Raw genomic sequence first — 18,324 nt, forward strand, 5'->3', positions numbered from 1 at the left:
GCCGGTGTGGATTTGTGATTTATGTGTGCTTTTACTGAGCACCGCAGTGTGATTTACTGCTCTCGTACACAGTGGCATCAGAATTTAAAATTAAACTTTAAAGCAGGCTGTGCCGTCATGCTGCCCTAATAACTTAATATTAGATTATTTCTTGAAGCTCTCTACTTCTATATTGCTGATATTGAAATCCATCAGTTATCGCATGAAATATATATTATAAAAATTTCCTCCTAATTTTATTAGAGAAGTCGCATGCGATATACTCGAGTTAAGCATCTAATACTTAACCGGTTTAATGTTAATGAATTCAATTAAACTAGAATGTATCACAAAAATATTTAGTGTTGAAATATGCGGGTTGGAGCCATCACCATGAGCAAGGCATGCCAATGAATTTACAGGCGGTCAAGAAAGGCTCGTCTTCTGCAGCTCATAAGAGTTAGTAAAGGGCAAAACTCGGAGCATGTAATCACGTTGGTAATCGCGCGAACAACATAAAATTTCACGCTTTATTGTCTCACGGATGTCAGCTTCCGACATTGGAAACTGCAGGTCCCGTGGACTGTCCAGATCGGTATCTAAATTGTTAAACAAACGGCGCGGGCCATGTGAGGTGAAAATCAACTACAAGAATCATTTTCCAATGCGAACAGATGCTTCTTGGGAATATTTTAATATGTTTTGCTCTCCGTCATCCTTCCGTTTTCTCTCCGTTGTAATTTTTTGTAGCATTCCAAGAACGGAATACTTTGCTTCGAGATTTGCTCTATGCATATGTTCCCGAAAAATTATCAATTGTGCGCCACGACTTGAATTTCAAAGGACATCCTTCATCTCGATGAAAAAATTGCTTCCACTGTTGATGAGACCCAGTCATGTGTGGCGGGCTCTTGTCGCATCCATTTTATTGCTCACGATTAATGTTATTTTATGGTGTCAATAAATGATTCGAGATGCATATAATAGAGATGGGCGTACATACACTGGATCAAGTATCAAGGAATGAGATTTGAATAATATATTCACCATTGATTCGTGAACTTGTGCAAATTGGTCATTAAAAAATTTAATGGTTTCTTCTCTCTTAGTTTGCTGGTAATTTTGTTTCTATTCTCAGAAATGACGGTTTCAGCATCCAATTAGAAGCGTCAAACATGATAAATTATCATTAAAATTAAGCTATAGTTTGTATGATCGAAACCATGAATTTAGAAAATTTTGATAAGCTATGTGTCAACGACATAAAATTTATACAATAAACAAAACAGCCAGTATCTTTTAAAGAAGTCGATTCTCATTCATTTTGAGACGGAGATTTAGGGTTTGTGGGTGCAATGAATTTAGTTAAATTGACCGATGATTTTATCTGGAAGGAAGCCAAGGCCCATATAATTCGAATTGCCGGCATGCAGGACTCCAATAAGTTTCCAATAAACCATTAATGTTGTAAGCAAGATTGTAATAGCCAATATAAATAATGAGCGAATTTTTTCATAGTCATAGCGAGGTTTTTCGAAACAATACAATTGAATGTCATGTAAATTCAATATTGGGGAAATGGTAGTACGCGTGACCGTGGCAGGTTCTTTTCATCTGACAGAATTTTTTCGGCGGCAATAAAAATGTTATTTCAGATTTTTAAGCTTAGTTTATGACATGGAATTGAAATCAAGTGACTTTGCTGCAGAAATAATTTATTTAACACAAGAGATTAAGAAGGTCGTTTGCTACCTGAACCTCCTAACCCGCCTCCTCTCTCTAATGCCTTGCGACCATGGCAGAATGCTAAGAAGTGACCTGATATTGAGGATATACTTATGAAATTTAAATAAGTTGTCGGTAAAAAATTTAGCATTCACCAGTTAGATTTGTCTTGACAGCTATCAGTTAAAATACAACAAATTCTCAAAACCTTGCGTCTGTATATGTACCTCTGAGTTGTGTATTGAAACCAAATCCCAATACCTACCAAAATTGGAATACAGTTAGAGGCCCATGCGATAAAGTTAAATATATTTTGCATCTGTGCAATAATTACCAACAACGTCGTTCATGCCATGTGGATACGTTTGTCCACCTTTTCTTGGTCATGTATCTCGACAGCTCGAAGGCAGCCAGTCTTCTTTGTCCTTTCCAATTGACGAGGCAAACAAAGGCCAATGAATCCAACAGCTATGTTCATTCTGACGGCTGCGACAGTGAGTGAACTACACTAGAATTTTCAAAATAATCCAGTGATGAAGCAATTTCGAGTTTACGCAGATTTGTTTAAGTGTTACTAGGAGACGAGAGATATTTTTGCATCAGTACTTCTAGTGAGTGACGTGTTATATAGTCATCACTTATCCGTGAAATTATTTATCTTGGGTACATCAAACAATTTAGTAACTTTCTCTATTCGTTTGCTGGTCTATTCGTTGCTATTCTGAGAGAAGCCGTTTTTATTCTGAGCAATTTTTTCCATGTGAAATTACTTAGAATCCAATTTGAAACGTTAAAATTATACTGTAATTTTTGTTATGCAAACTCTGAATATTGAAAATTCCGATAAGCAATAATTCATTGAAATGAAACTGAAACTATAATTCTTAAACATCTGGGATAGATTGCAGGAGTAGATTCTCACTCCTTTTGTGCTGGATGATTCATTTCAAGGTTTATGGGTGCGATGAGTTCAGTTACTCCGAGCGAAGATCTATTCGATAAGGAAGCAGAGACCCATAATATTCAAGTTAACGGCAAGCAGGACATGAAAATTTTCTTATGAACTTCGATGTTGTGATCAATATTCTAATTAACATCATAAATTGCGTATGAATTAAAGGTTTCATTGAAAAGAAATGGCGTGGTTTTTTTACACAATGCAATTGAATGTCAGAAAAAATCAATTTTATGTGGAAATGCTATATACGACCTTCTAGTTAAATTCCTTCTTCATAATGAAATATATTATTCGAGATTTTTCGAATTAGCACGTACCATGTCATCGAAATTAAATGACTTTCCGGCAAAAATATTTCTTTACCATAAGAGACTACAAAGGTCATTTGCTACCTGAGCATACCCATTCCCACACCACCCCTCCTCGCCTCGGCCCCTGTCAATTGAATATATTGAAACTATTTGGTAATGCCTGCCAAGATTGAAATACAGTTCGAAGCCCATAAAGCAGAGAAACAATATATTACTAATATTCATTGAAACTATAATGATTTATAATAACGCAGATCATGCCACGCGGGCACGTTTTTAGACTGTATCTTGGACAAACATCTCGGTAGTTCTCACGCAGCCGGTCTTCTTTGTCTTGTGCGCCAGAGGCTGTCTATATAGGCCTATGCCTTTTACAGCCATCCTCATTCTGTCGGCTGCGACGTTCTGTGAAGCACTGTTAAGAATTTTCTCCGGATTATATTCAGTGATGGAGCAAACTGGTGCTAACTCGAATGTGTTCAAGTGTTACTCGGAGAAAAAAAATATGTATTCATCGGCATCACTAGCAAACGGTGAGTTCAAGTGAAAATTTGATTATCCAGGCTTTATTAATTACTAATGTACACCACTAGGTCGATTTTTTAACAGATGTTCCTTCATTATTATTCATCAGGATTTATGCATAATTTAATAGAATGATGCAATTTTCAATCGAGTTTCTCAATATTTTCGAAACATTTAAGGAATTAATTTGATCTAATCGTGTGTTGTCGGGGTCTCCGGGAAGCACTATATAACTCGGCCGCCAAGACTGACTTGTGCTCACGTATGGGTTACCGATATACGTATATGAAATAAAAACTTTTTTGCATCAAAGTCTGCTAGCAAAAACAAAATAAAATGTGAACTTAATAAAAAGCTTTACATCTAACTAATTTATAAATGTACACAGTTCAAGACTATTGCTTCTTTTTAGTTTACCTGAAATTTCTGGCTTGAAACTCAAGTCTCGAGGCTTTCCTCCTGTCAGGCTCCGCAGATTACAGCAAACTCACAATTTTCGCTCACCGTATTTTCCTACCTAGGTATTCTCCACTAATACGATTCTAATGACGAATACATTTTTAAATAAAATATTAATACGAGTACTTCGGTTGGCTGCACTTCCTCTGCATTACGTTCGATATTTCCAACATGAGCGGAAATTATTGAGCCCCTAGAGATCAAATTTCAGCGAATTGCTACAAAACTGTTTAAAGTGTAATGAAATATCGCAAAAGGGACCAAATTTGAGGAAAATACACTGTTTTTAGCACATTTTCTCATTTGTGAAAAAATGCACTATTGTGCTCACCATGTCCGTCCATCCGTCTGTTCGTCTGTCTGTCTGTCCGTCCGTGACTTCACTTTTCGTCGACGAGAAAATGCGCTCTCTGTCACTCACTGCAGTGAGTACTGAGTTATATTTTTTTCTTTATATGCCGCCCGCAATCAATAATGCCCCAATAAAATAACATATTGCACGCGGAGTATTTTCGTATATCTCGAGGCAGTGCATTCAAACAACATGCTCGCAGCGTTGTTTCGAGCAGTGCTGCTCACATGGGTCGGGTCCACTTCACAATACTGACAAGAAGTAAACAGAGTAACGTCTTAAACCATATTTTGGCACTGCAGTCGCTTGGTAGCAGTTCGAAATGCAGTACCTTGCTAGCAGTTCGCGTTGCAATCGCTTGGTAGTAGTTTACATCGCAGCCGCTTGTAGCAATTCAAATTACAGCCGCTTGGTAGCAGTTCACGTTGTAGTCACTCGAAAGCAGTTCGAGTTGCATAGCTTGGTAGCACATCGAGTTGCAGCCGCTTGGTAGCATATCGAGTTGCAGTCGCTTAGTAGCAGTTCGCGCTGCAATCGCTTGGTAGCAGTTCGCGTTGCAGTCGTTTGGTAGCAGTTCGCGTTGCAGTCGTTTGGTAGCAGTTTGCGTTACAGTCGTTTGGTAGCAGTTCGCGTTGCAGCCGCTTGGTAGCATATCGAGTTGCAATCGCTTAGTAGCAGTTCGCGCTGCAATCGCTTGGTAGCAGTTCGCGTTGCAGTCGTTTGGTAGCAGTTTGCGTTACAGTTTCTTGGTAGCAGTCTGCGTTACAATCGCTTGGTAGTAGCTCGCGTTACAGTCGCATGGTAGCAGTTCTCGTTACAGTCGCTTGGCAGCAGTTCGCGATACAGTCGCTAGGTAGCAGTTCGTATTGCTGGCGCTTGGTAGCAGTTCGCGGTGCAAGTGCTTGGTAACAGTTTGAATTGCAGTCGCTTGGTAGCAGTTTGCGTTACAGTCGCTTGGTAGCAGTTCGCGATACAGTCGCTAGGTAGCAGTTCGTATTACTGGCGCTTGGTAGCAGTTCGCGTTGCAAGTGCTTGGTAACAGTTTGAAGTCGCTTGGTAGCAGTTCGCATTGCAGTCGCTTAGTAGCAGTTAACGGTGCAATCGCTTCTCATGCAGATGATCTCTTTCATATTGTGATGCTCCCACACGAATGCTCTCCTTCTTTATTTCACATTGAATTTTATTATTATATACAATAATTGTCTAGTCAGGACTCATTCTGGTATAATGTCTCATGTGGGCATTAACGATTTAAACTATTTTGCATTCAATCATTAATTACATCGGAATATATTTTGTTATGAACTTTTATCTTCTCTTACAGATGGACTAACTGCTAAAGAAAGATGGTCTACAGCCGGCTATTCAGCTCAGGCTCCAGCGAGCAGCAACAAACGTTATCACGTGGAGCACGAAAGGCGAGCAAGCCTGAGTTGTGGCCGTGCAGGCGAACGGTACGAGATCACTCACGCTCGCTACTCAAAGTGGCGACCTGCAAGGAACCCGAATGGAACTCAACAGAATAATCGCACTCGCTACTTCGAGGAGCGATATTGGAGTGGGGCGCAAGATTTCTATCGACCACGTTATCATGAAGAAGGACCTACAACAATTTCTTATGAAGCCAAGGACGGTCATTATCCTCTATACTCTGAAAAGCGACCCAGAAGAAGTTTGAATGGACTGCAGGATTCATATAGCTACCATAACTCCGACGAGCGACCCGCTAAGAGATTTAAGGGTGCGCAGGATTGTAATCAACTCAATTACTCCGAAAAGCGCCCCTCTGTAAGTTCCAATGGGTCACATGAATTCTACAACTCATATTACACTGAAGAGCGACCCACCAAAAAATTTAATTTGGGGAACGATATTCATCACTCCCGTCTCCCCGAAGAGCAGCCTGCAACTTGGTGGCAGAAGCCACAGAATAATAATGACGCCCGTTACCCCGGTAGCCAACCAAAACGAAGCTCTCCCAGTCTGCCGACTTGGGCATTGGATAAATATGACAATTACTTAAAGCAAATGCAGGAGCTTATTACAAATCACACGAGTTGGCAAGTCGTAGACCCGACAGGAGCAATGGTGTCGCTACATGTAGGACTTAAGAAAATATCAGAATACCTGGACGCGGAACCCAAACTGGACTTGAAGCTGGTCCGGGCTCAACTATCGCAAAATGGAAAAATTTAATTATTTACATTCAAAGACGAATGACAGACGAAACTATTCACGCCCTTTATAAAAAAAGTAATTCGGCAAGGCGGGAGTCATTCAAATTCTTTTTATATATTCACCTCGAATCAAAACATTCACTACGTTCGTTTTTCCAAAGATTCTCATGTTCTTGTAAAGAAATTTCAATAAATAAGCAAAATATTTCGATCGTTTTTCTACTTCCTGATGTGTATGTTGAACAAGGTATTTTTTCTGTTGAAAAATGATATGTCTTAATTTGAATACATGCATCACTCTTCGTATATATCGTAATTGACGATAACTAAATACATCTAGAAATAGTATTTTAAAAATTTAGTTGAAGAAACAGATTTGAACTCCCGGAAAAAGTAAATCTAAAACTCGATCTGTTCCGATAAATCAGCGTTGAATAGACAATTTGTCCCGTCATCGATTCTAGATATTGTTGAATTTTTGCAGCTTGCTGGAGTTTCGAACTCGCAATTCACTGCTTCAGTCTTACTCCTCTCCTCAACTCAGTCACTTCGCCAATTTTGACCAGAACTGTCATAGGAAGCTAGGATCGAATTGCAGCTCACTGCTCCATTCGTGGTCCTCTAGAACTGTAACTACAGAGCTGCTCTATTCATGATATAACTCTTTCATCGCTAGAACTTTCTTTTTATCATTTAGGTTCTTTGGGGATTTTCAATGACGTCATAACGCAGTTGTCACTTCGCCAATAAGCAACTAAATCAACGAGCGGTGGACAAGTAATGAACTTTCAAAATTATGTTCTTCAGAATTGCGAATTTAAGGGTTTTTTAGCTAATGGATACAGATTTAGAGGTGTAGTGACTCCGAAAGAATATTCAGTGTCAAACCTTTATAACGGCAACTTACCATGTGTCAAATATTCACTTAGACAAAGTTGGTGAGGAGAGAAAGAGGAAGGCAAGGTCAGAGATGAGAGATAGTAGAGCAGAGAGTTTAAGCCAGAGATTGTTCCAGAGAAGATCACTTTAACATTCTAACGCATAATGGGGTCTGCTAAAAAATCTCTTCGGTGCCGACACTTCTATTCTATAAAAGCTTTCCGCTGCGCAATGGCAACGAAGTTTCATGCAATATAATAATATGATAATAATATATTAGCTGTTTCAGTGTTTATTTGGCCGTAGGCCTGTCGCCGATTCTTAACGTAGCAGAACATCTGGTCCAATCCAGGACAACCCTGATTCTCAGAACTTTAACCACTGGGGCACCCTGTCCAGTGGTTTGTTTTATTAAATAAACTCACACTAAAAATTTATTTATTAAAATTTATGATGATTTCTTATGATTCACGACCTTACATTTACTCTTTTTAGTTTCTGTTAATTTTAATTTTTATTTTTAAATAAATGCATGATTGGAACATGCGAGCTATGAAATATGTATTTTTATGAATTTAAAAATAATTATTGAAGGCTCACAAAGCCGGAAAGGAGCTACTCATTACTCAAGTACTCAACAGAACTAACCTAATTTACGGACGTCGTGAGAGCTACAGGCAACGACGGACACACGCAAGTTATTTTAGAGTTTCATAACATTCGCCTATTCTTTTCCTTTTCATGCCTTATTCACAGAAGATCTAATATCGTTTCATTTGACCGGATCTTTTCTTGACTGACGATAGTTTGCAATAGCTACTCGACTTCCACCGGGTTCGACATGGTGCTAGGCATTTCAAATCTGAACATATATTTTTCCATAGTTTTATCTAGTCTGTTCTTGAACGCGTTCATACTTGGAGCGCCAACTATGTCATCGGGGAGGCTGTTTCACATGTCGGTAATTCGAAGCGAGAAGAAATGTTGGCACGTGGAGAAGTTGCAGCGAAGTTTTTTTAGTTAATAGCCGTGGCCCCTGGTGTTGGTTCTTGTTTCAAATTCTAATAATCCTTCGGGGACCTTGTATAAACCATGAGTATACTTGTATACGTACATCAATGAGGTCCCCACGCAGACGTCGATAACTGAGGCTAGGAAGCTTCATAATCTTTAATCTTTCTTCATAGGATTTGCCCTTCAAGCCTGGAATTATCCTTGTTGCATGTCTTTGAACATTCTCTATCAAATTTTTGTCCTTTCCAAATCTCGGTGACCACACAACGTTTCCAAACTCTAGATTCGGGCGCACGACAGCAACAAATAACTGCTTCGTCGCTTCAGCATCTAGGAACTCGTATGAGCGTCTGATTTGTCCAAGAAGTTTGTTGGATGTGTTAGCTTGCGTTTCAACATGCTTATAAAATTTCAGCTCCTTGTAGACATAAACTCCGAGATCTTTTTCCACACTAGACTTTTCACTCATTACTCTTTCGTTGCAACTATGTCTTCTCATACTGTAATCTTGCTGTTCATTGTTGTTTCCGAGGTGACGTACTTTACACTTGTTAGCATTACACAGCCGCTGCCACGTATCAGCCCAGTTAACCAAACTGTCAATATCATCTTGCAATTGCGCTTTATTTGACGCATCCTTCACTGAATTATAAACTTTTGTGTCGTCGGCAAAAACATGGAGCACACGCTGGACACTTATTCTGGCAGATCGTTTATAAAAGCAGCGAAACAAAATAGGCCCAAGAACGCTTCCTTAATGTGGCACGCCACTGCGCACCAGTGCCCAGTCTGACACGGTTCCGTTAATACTGAAACGTTGTCGTCTACCTACTAGAAAATCTCTGATGCATTGGAGTACGTTTCTTTCAATTCCCAAAGACTTCACTTTACGCAACAGCCGCTCATGCGGAACACTGTCAAATGCTTTGGCAAAATCAAGCTACAATGCATCCACTGGCTCCCTTTCGTCCTGCAGGCGAAAGGATCTTCCGGGATCTGCAGGATCTTCCGGCAATAAAACCATGTTGACAATCTGATAGGAGATGGTAAGCAGTCAAGTGATCGATAATCCTATCCCTCACAACCGATTCCATTAGTTTACAAACAACACTTGTCAGACTGACAGGCCGATAGTTGCCGGGGCTGTTTTGTCACCTTTTTTGAGCAATGGTGTTACTCGAGCTTCTTTCCAGTCGGACAGCAAAGTTCTTACTTTCAAGGTTTCTTGTATATGTGGACAATTTTTTAGATTGGTAGATTAAAGTACACACAAATGTAGGGAAGGTAAAACATAAAAATAACTGTAACTTTTATTTGCTGTATCTAACCCGTACTAGTTCGGTGAGGTTAATTGCAATAAAGTTGCATTGATTTGTTTTATCATCATTAAATGTTTATGAGTAAACCCCAATAGCAGAACAATAAATATTTAGAGATTTCCAATAATTTTGGCCATTGTAGCGGCTAATGTAGCGGCGCTACACTTCATTGTTGCGGTAGCGGTAGCGCTCGCTACAATCTAGTGGGTGTAGACTGTAGCGGTAGCGGTAGCGCCCGCTACATTTAGAGCATGTAGCGGTAGCGCCGCTACATTTCAAGGTAGCGCTACCCAGCTCTGCTTATCAAGCCATATCTGCTTTGTGGCAATTCTAAGATCCATCAACATGTCTTTTTAATGGAATATATATAACCATATCTCTGAAATTTGAAGCATTTGAACTGTTTTGTGCACAGTGAAAATTCTTTTCATATACATTGTTTTAGCTCATTGAGCAAAGTTTTGTTACGATGGCTGAAAGTAAGATGAAATTTAAATTGAAAATATTATTGGAAGGCAGGAAATATATATAATTTTTAGAACCAATCCTTTAAAATTATACCTTACTTGATTTTGGTATTCAACAGGGACATGAGCAGGCAGCGACAACTAAAATCTCGGAATTATGGGACCTGCAATGGGCCAGCTTCTCTGCTTTAGTTATCCTCACGCGAGGGTTTCAGACGATTTTCTTTATCGCAAATATATCCCTAACTACTCTAAACTTCGTCGTTCAACATGTCAGCCAGCCGGAGAATCAACATACAGCAGGTGGCCTTGGTCAGTAAAATGATTCGTGCCACATAGCATTGATCATGACTGTTAATTTCTCGTGCCTCTAATATTTTTACATGTGCGGCTCGAACAGGCGACGAGTAAAGTGATAAAAATTTTGCTACGATTCGCGTTTAGCTTTGACATCGGAAGTATAAGATAAAACAAAATATCTCAAATAAAACAACAAAATGGAACCAAGCAACTTTAAAACATAATTTCGTGTCTAAATGCGTTGTTTATTATGACTAAATGTGTATTTTTCGTGTTTAAATTCACACAAAAATTCATATCATTTGAGATGGATCTTTCATAGAAATTAAAACAATTTGCTTTGCTGATAGATTGGTTTCTTTTCCTAAAAACAAATCTTCGTTATCAATGCGAACTCACTTCGAATAAATTTGATTAAATTTTGTAATCGTGTCGACTGGTTTGGCATCATGAAGGAATATTTTGTTTGGTATTCATTGTCTGATGGGAGTTTTGTCAAAAAATTGTGAAAAATATATTAAATTAACATAGGACGTTGATTAAAAGCTTCTCACAGTTGTCTGCTGGTGTCGAACCCACACCTCAATGCTCCAAATTAGATGCTCGAACTTTAACCACTCGGCCACCCTGCCTTATCATGACTCCTGGCGAGCTATAACAGGCGTTACGAGACCTCGCTAGTGGTGCGTCGACAGTCCAGTTGTTTCACAAGCAAGAGAAAACTTCGGTCTACTTTTCCTTCAATGTCGGCTTCTTCAGTTACGTGATAACTGCTCGCGGCGAGATGGCCTACAGTGTATGATCGGGGATTTTCACCGATTTTACTTTATATATCGATAATTAATTTATGTATCTATCTACATGCATAGTTTCAAAATAAATCATTCGTAACTATTTACGATAAGATCGTACGCTTAGTTACGACATGAATATCGTCTTATATTCTATTTTAAGCCTTTCGGCCTCCAAAATTCCTGACAGTGGCGCCCGAACAGTGCATCGGGTTAGTTTCGAAGCAGACCACCAAAACTGCGTACAAAATGGGTGGCATGAAGTTCACATATTTTTGTTTTTATCAAAATGATCGACTTGCTCTGATTTATATGTAATGTATTACTGTAAACCGATTGTGACAGTTCATATTATCTATGAAATAATTAGAAAAAGTTTAATGTCGCTCTTAATAAAATTTTATTGATATTGAGAAAGATATATTTAACTATTGGTAACTAAAATAGAAGTGCGAATGTAGAGCTTTCCTTAAATTGTCATCAACGTTCTTTCATTGAGTCGTTCTTTGGTTATAATAACTAATTACATAATATAAAAGCCTCTCAATGTACGATATGAGGTAAAGTGCTAGGCGGCTAAACCAACTTTGCTGGAGGAGGGCGGAGGCTTCGAGCCCATGCATACACCACAGGGAGTCGCCTGCAACTCTCACTTCATTGACATAAACAACAGCGTGAACACTTATCAAGCCAAATCTGCTCTGTGTCAATTCTAAGCTCCATCAATATGTCTTTTTAATAGAAAATGTCAAGCTTACATTCTGCTCATCAGCATAAGTCGTTTTGAAGAGAACATCATTTTAATTAAAAGAATTTGATAAAGAAATCTCAATTTTTTATACTTTAGTTACTTTAATGCGCGGCTTTCTTCTGGTAAAAAATGTCCTCAAGGAGTAACTAAAGCATAATGCTCGTAACGTGTTTGCCAGCGGTCTCGCCCATCGTAATTACTGTTCATGGGATACTCCTAAGCAGCTGTATATTTAATTTTATTAGATGTAAAATGTATTTTTATTATTATTTGAGCTTCTCGGTATTGGTGCATTAAACTGTATTAACGTACGAATTATCAATACTTATTACAGAGGAAATAAATATATAAGCGATAATAAATATTGTTTTCTGTCCTGTTAAAATGTTCGAACAGCAAGACATTTTCCAGCAAGGTTGCGTCAAAAATTAAAATAAATAACTATGACTCACATAAGCGAGCAGGCCCAGAAAACCTACGAGAAAATGTACGTTATTTCAGGGGAATCATTTCCCCTTTGGTTCCATTGCAACTGACATAAAACGCGTGATTTGTATTACTTTTCCAGTAATGCATTCAATGTGACTTCATTTAGGTTTATATCATCTTCATACAATATACATCAAACACGTGATAAGTACACGAAAAACAAAGTTTAATTATTGTCGTTATTTTTTACACGTGAAAGTGTGGAATATCAACAAGATATTGTCAAAAATATATCGCCTGAAAATTAAACAGAATCCTCATCAAATGTATATAACTTTCCTTTACAAGCTGCGCCATAATCCTTCTTCAACAAAATTACCAGAAAAATTAGCTTGTTTTTAATTAGACAGAATTTGATGAAACGTAACGATAAATGCTACATAAGATCCTTGTGAATTTCATTTGAAAAACTTTGAGTCATTGAGCGAATTCTTTAGGATTCATTGGGATGTTATAATGAAGATTTCAGCCGTGAAGTATTCCACAGAAGATAACACATAATTACGCAGGACTAAACGATGTTAACTTCAGGTACTTCAACTGTGCTTGTTGGTAATAAGAGTTCTACTGACGTAGCGCTTACTTCGGACAGAGCAAAAGCGTGGGCCCTGCGACCCCGAGGACACTTTCCTGAACTCAAAGTCGAAATACTCCAAATTAAGCAAAGATTCAATGAATTATGAAGCCAGAATTCATGGCGAAAAATTCAATAATATGTTTTAGAATGACCAAATATAAGCAGTCTCACTTTACTTATATTTTCCTTGGAGCGACTGTTGCGGCCAAGTTTGAAATGCTATTCCTACGTGTACCGGTATTGTGAACTCGAACTACGTGGTTCAATCCCAGCTCTGTGCGCCAGTTTCCGGTCAGAATCGGCAAGGAGGCCGGGCGGTTAAGCAAAGCAAAATTGAAGCAGTGAGTTGCGCGTTCGAGATCGTAACAAGTCGTGAATGTTCTGTGATGTTAAGAATCGGCGGGCAGGCCCACGGCCTAATGAAAGCTGAAACCGCATTTACATTTATTACATTAGTAACTCGTTACTCCGTCGGATTATCAGGTTTAGTTACGATTAATCACCAGACGAATTATTTTTATTGAGGATAGAGACTTACATAAAATACTTTATTCACATATTATACATACAATATACATGTACAGCTAAAGCAACGAAGTTCAAAGGTCATTTAGGAGGAAATGTGTAATCATAGACATTAGGGCCAGCTTTCATCTAGTAGCTCATCGCCACTGCATCAGCGCTGTAAAAACGCAGTGGCAGGCTCAGTGGTCAGTGGCAGGCTCAGTGATCAGTGGCAGGCTTAGNGGGGCATACACAGCACGGGGCATACACAGCACGGGGCATACACAGCACGGGGCATACACAGCACGGGGCATACACAGCACGGGGCATACACAGCACTGCGTCACTCTCTGTACACATTACATCGCCGTCTATTACCCCTCCTTCACATACTGCCAATGCCTCGTCTACCAGCCCCGTCTACAAGCTCAGGACTGTCAATTACCCCATCTATTACCTTCTGTATATTAATCCCTGACAACGACCTCAACAATTACCACTTATCACGGCTCCTATCTAACAGCTTCTTTCAACGCCCCCATCTATGACCTCTTATCACGGTTCCCGTCTACCAGGTCCTGTCAATACCCCCGTCTATGACCTCCTATCACGGCTCCCGTCTACCAGTCCAGTTCCTGTCAACGACCTCATCTATTACCTTTTATCACGGCTCCCATCTACCAGCTTCTGTCAACGCACCTGTCTATTACCTCTTATCACGGCTACCGTCTACCAGCCTGTCAACGACCCCGTCAATTACCTCTTATCACAGCTCCTGTCAACGCACCTGTCTTGACGAGAGGTGATGCCTGAGCCGGAGTGGTGGTGGCGGTGGTGGTGGTGATGGCGGCGGTGGTGACGTTGGTGGTGCCTGATGTCACAGCGTTGGAGGAAGCTGCTCCCTGAATATCATATCAATTATCAGTAACAAATATGCAAAATGGAAATCAAATTCGAAATATGTATAATTCTTCATCAACAAAAAATCCAATAATTTGAATGACATAAAATTCAGAACATAACCTATTTTAGAAGTTAATGTAAAAAAATTAAATGTACTTCTTAAATGTAAAAATTATTAAGTCATCAGTAAAAGTTAAACAGTAAAATTATTAAGTGAACAAGCTCCTCTCGTCCGGGAGTCTTAGAACGGAGATTCTAAACTGACTTGGCCAGCAGCGGCAGCAACGAAGTCGTCCTGCGCAGGTCTGTAAGGAAACCTGCTGGTGATGTCCTGCAGCAGCAGGTCCACACGACGCCGCTGGAACGCTGTGGCCGCCTCCTCTTTGCTGCTCACCTGCCGCATGACATCAAATTATTTAATACATTATATTTAATTAATTATTAATAAATGACGCTTAAATAAATGCAAACTTGTCAATTATATTTAATTAATTCTTAATCAACGACGCTTAATTAAATGCAAACTTTTCATATTTATACAGTGATTATTACAATCACTTCTACAGCTCTATCTTCTGACGAACTACACAAAGTCTCTATGATCTGTTTTACCAAATCAAACATTACTATGCAACAATTTTTTCTTGACTATAACTATTGCATAGTATAGAACTTGATTCTTTCACATTATTACAGCAGTCGAAATTCATTCAAATTTAATCTACACTCAATTCTCAATAGTTTCATCACCATCCTGATGTTTTGGCTTAACAACATATACATTAATTCTAAAAATGGTCACATGTTACAGACCTAATTAGTGCTTTTATTATTTCTTGCAGCCCCCTGTACAGTGTGAAAAAAAAGCAAACATTTTCCTTTGTGTCAACTACGCCATATTTGTCAGTAAAAATATGTCTTATTAGGTATAGCTATTCTACCAGGGCCTGAGGAGAACCATTAACTTGATTGCCTTTGTTTCCCTTGTTTTTCTCTTCATTATAATTATCATACCAGAGCCTAAAGAGGAAACAAAAACTTTATCGTCTTAGTTTTCCTTATTTTTGTCTTCATTATAATTATCATACTAGAACATGAGGAGAAACCACTAACTTTCTTGTCTTTGTTTCCCTAGTTCTTGTCTTCATTATAATTATTGGATCATACAAGAGCCTGAGGAGGAACCAATAACTTTCTTGTCTTTGTTCCCTATTTTTTATATTTATTATAATTATCATACCAATGCCTGAAAGGTCACACTAACTTTCTTGTCTTTGTTCTCCTTGTTGCTGGAGGGATGTTCTGCCTGTGATGAGGCAGGTTTGTTATGGAAGTGCCACCAGTATCCTTTGGACGGATGATACTGACTGTAGGAAGCCAGCTCTGTGAACGAGTTGTTGACGTGTGTCATGGTTGAGGCCTGGGCAGAAATACGAACATATCAGTGGCAGGAAGTTCTTTAATGGAACAGATGCAGGTTGGGGACATGAGGGCTGGACAGGTTTAAATAAAACTCCTCATTAATACATTAGTTCATTTCAGGATAAGAATTTTCTACAGTTTTTCTAAAATTCGTGCATAATATTTTTCATAGAAACAAACACTTGCATCAGATAACATAGGACTGATATCAAGAGTCCTTCATCTAATCTGCAACACAGTTTCGAATCAAGATCACCGTTAATTTTAAAGCAGTACCTACAGCAACCATTCAGTTTTAAATACAGGAAATGATTGCACACCATCTCATCAGTATACCAGCATTTATAAGCAAAGATAGGCAATGCCAAGTAACTTCACCGTGAATTTGAAAAGCAAATGTTTTGGGAACCAGCTCCATCGTTAGTAGAGCTCCATCAGACACTTGAGGTTTTCTTTGCTTTCAATTCCTACTGCCTCATGCAGACAAATTATCCAAGTACTCACGAGTCTAGAGTTAATGATGGACCCAATATCAGGAGTTTGGAAGACCTCCCCGCCAATGATGTGGTAGGCAGCGAGGGGGGTGGCTTGGGAGGGGGAGTAGCGTTGCTGCTTGCGGATGATGTACAGGATGGGGTCCTGGGCGTGCAGTAGCATGTACTCTGTACCTTGCATCTGACTGCACAATTACTTCACTTCAATCTCATACATCACACATTGTATAAATGATAGTGTGCTTCAGATAAGTTTATATACTTTCTAATTGTGGAAATAAAATATATTATAAGCTTCCATGTGAAGTCACTAGCCTGGTCTTCAAACATTTGTGCATAAATGAATAAATATTAAATAATTCATATATATGCAGAAAGGCATGAAAGCCTGATAGGCAACAAAATATTTCCAGCTGCCCATTATGGCTTTTTCCTACTTCTAAGTACTCCTACTATCTATCACACATTACCAAATGTATATTAAAGTCAAAATTCAAATAAGGTTTCAGGGGTATTGCAAAGGCAAGAATGTGGCTGCCATGCCATTAATGGTTGCATTTGTATTTAAATTAAACTCATCTGCATTTGCATCAAACCAAATTTAATTTTTGTATAGTATTAGAAAGTTTAAAATGTGCTTGATGTAAGAATGTTATGTAGATATATATATTAAAATGTGCTTTAAAATATATATATATATACCTATATATATATATATATACCTACATAAAAACCACAATAGTGCAAGCATGTTATGCAACTTACGCAAGTGCATCAATGCGGGCATTCTGCTGCATNAGCTGCTAGCTATGTACAATCTGTCTCTTATACACATCTAGATGTGTATAAGAGACAGCTCCAATGCAGTCAAAATAATGAAGAAGTCTACAACCTTCTTTGAAGCAAAATTTAATGACTACACCAGATTCTTGAAGAACTCCCGCTCGTTTGAAGTGGCCATTGCAGTGTATAGTTTGGGGTTTGACGTTGTTGTCATGTATATATATATATATATATACATGAAAACCACAATAGTGCAAGCATGCGTTGAATCTTACGCAAGTGCATCAATGCGGGCATTCTGCTGCATCTTGATGAACTCATTATTGCAGTCACGCTAGTAAAAAGGATTGGAGCGCTCGGAGAAATAATCCATGACATTGGTGGCGTTCAGATGTGGACCCCACACACTGTCACACCATGAGATGTGCAGCAAGTTGTCAACTGCAAGCATCACAAATAAATCAGCAATTTTGTATAAAAGAAAGTGTCAGCAAGAATTTTTATTAAATTTGAAAGATGAATTGAATAAAACTGGTTAAAATGATAATCATGGTTTCTTTTCAGAGTTTTGATACAAGGCTGTTAATGTCAATGGGTGGGAGGACAATGGAGGTCTTAAAATCTTAGCACTAGCATTATTTTAGATGAATAATGTCAGTTAGTCATCTTGTTCCCTATGGCGGCAATGGTGTCAGAGAAGTTGGTTCTCTGATAAAAACCAAATTATTCTCATGATGTCATAGAATTGCAGCATAATTTAATAAAGACCATTCAGAAGTATATATTGAAATTCTTATTATTATTCGTCAATGCACATAAAGTTGAGGAAAAAATAACTAAAGAACATTTACATTTATAAAAAATTCATTATAAGTTCAAAGAAATTCAAAACATTTTGGGAATAGAATATTGTAAATTTTATAATTTTAACATTGTCTTTCTTCAGCATATAAATTCAGACACTGGTGAGCTCCAGATACTTTAGTCTAATATGACTGCACAAGGGAAACTTGCAATGCTTGATAAATCTGTCGGAAAAAAAGCAGATAAAAATATAATACATTTTTCATACAAAAACCCTACCTAGGAGGCAGGGTCTTAGTTATGAACATAGGCTTCATAAATATACTGTCAAATGGGGTAAT

The 18,324-nt window shown here is 38.5% G+C and overlaps 1 protein-coding gene across 1 annotated transcript; it reads right to left on the reverse strand.

The window, feature by feature from the left end:
- Nucleotides 1–14,364: 14,364 nt before the first annotated feature.
- LOC108668891 (mediator of RNA polymerase II transcription subunit 6) lies at nt 14,365–17,616 on the reverse strand (the record flags this gene model as incomplete). Its single annotated transcript, XM_018156149.1, has 5 exons — nt 17,455–17,616; nt 16,407–16,581; nt 15,745–15,900; nt 14,746–14,874; nt 14,365–14,479 (listed from the first exon to the last, which is right to left on the reverse strand). Coding segments are annotated over exons 1-5 (607 nt in total), but the record flags the coding sequence as incomplete, so codon positions are not given.
- Between the last annotated feature and the right edge of the window lie 708 nt (nt 17,617–18,324).

This window comes from Hyalella azteca, unplaced genomic scaffold (genome assembly GCF_000764305.2).
Source record: "Hyalella azteca isolate HAZT.00-mixed unplaced genomic scaffold, Hazt_2.0.2 contig6035, whole genome shotgun sequence".
Lineage (NCBI taxonomy): Eukaryota > Metazoa > Arthropoda > Malacostraca > Amphipoda > Hyalellidae > Hyalella > Hyalella azteca.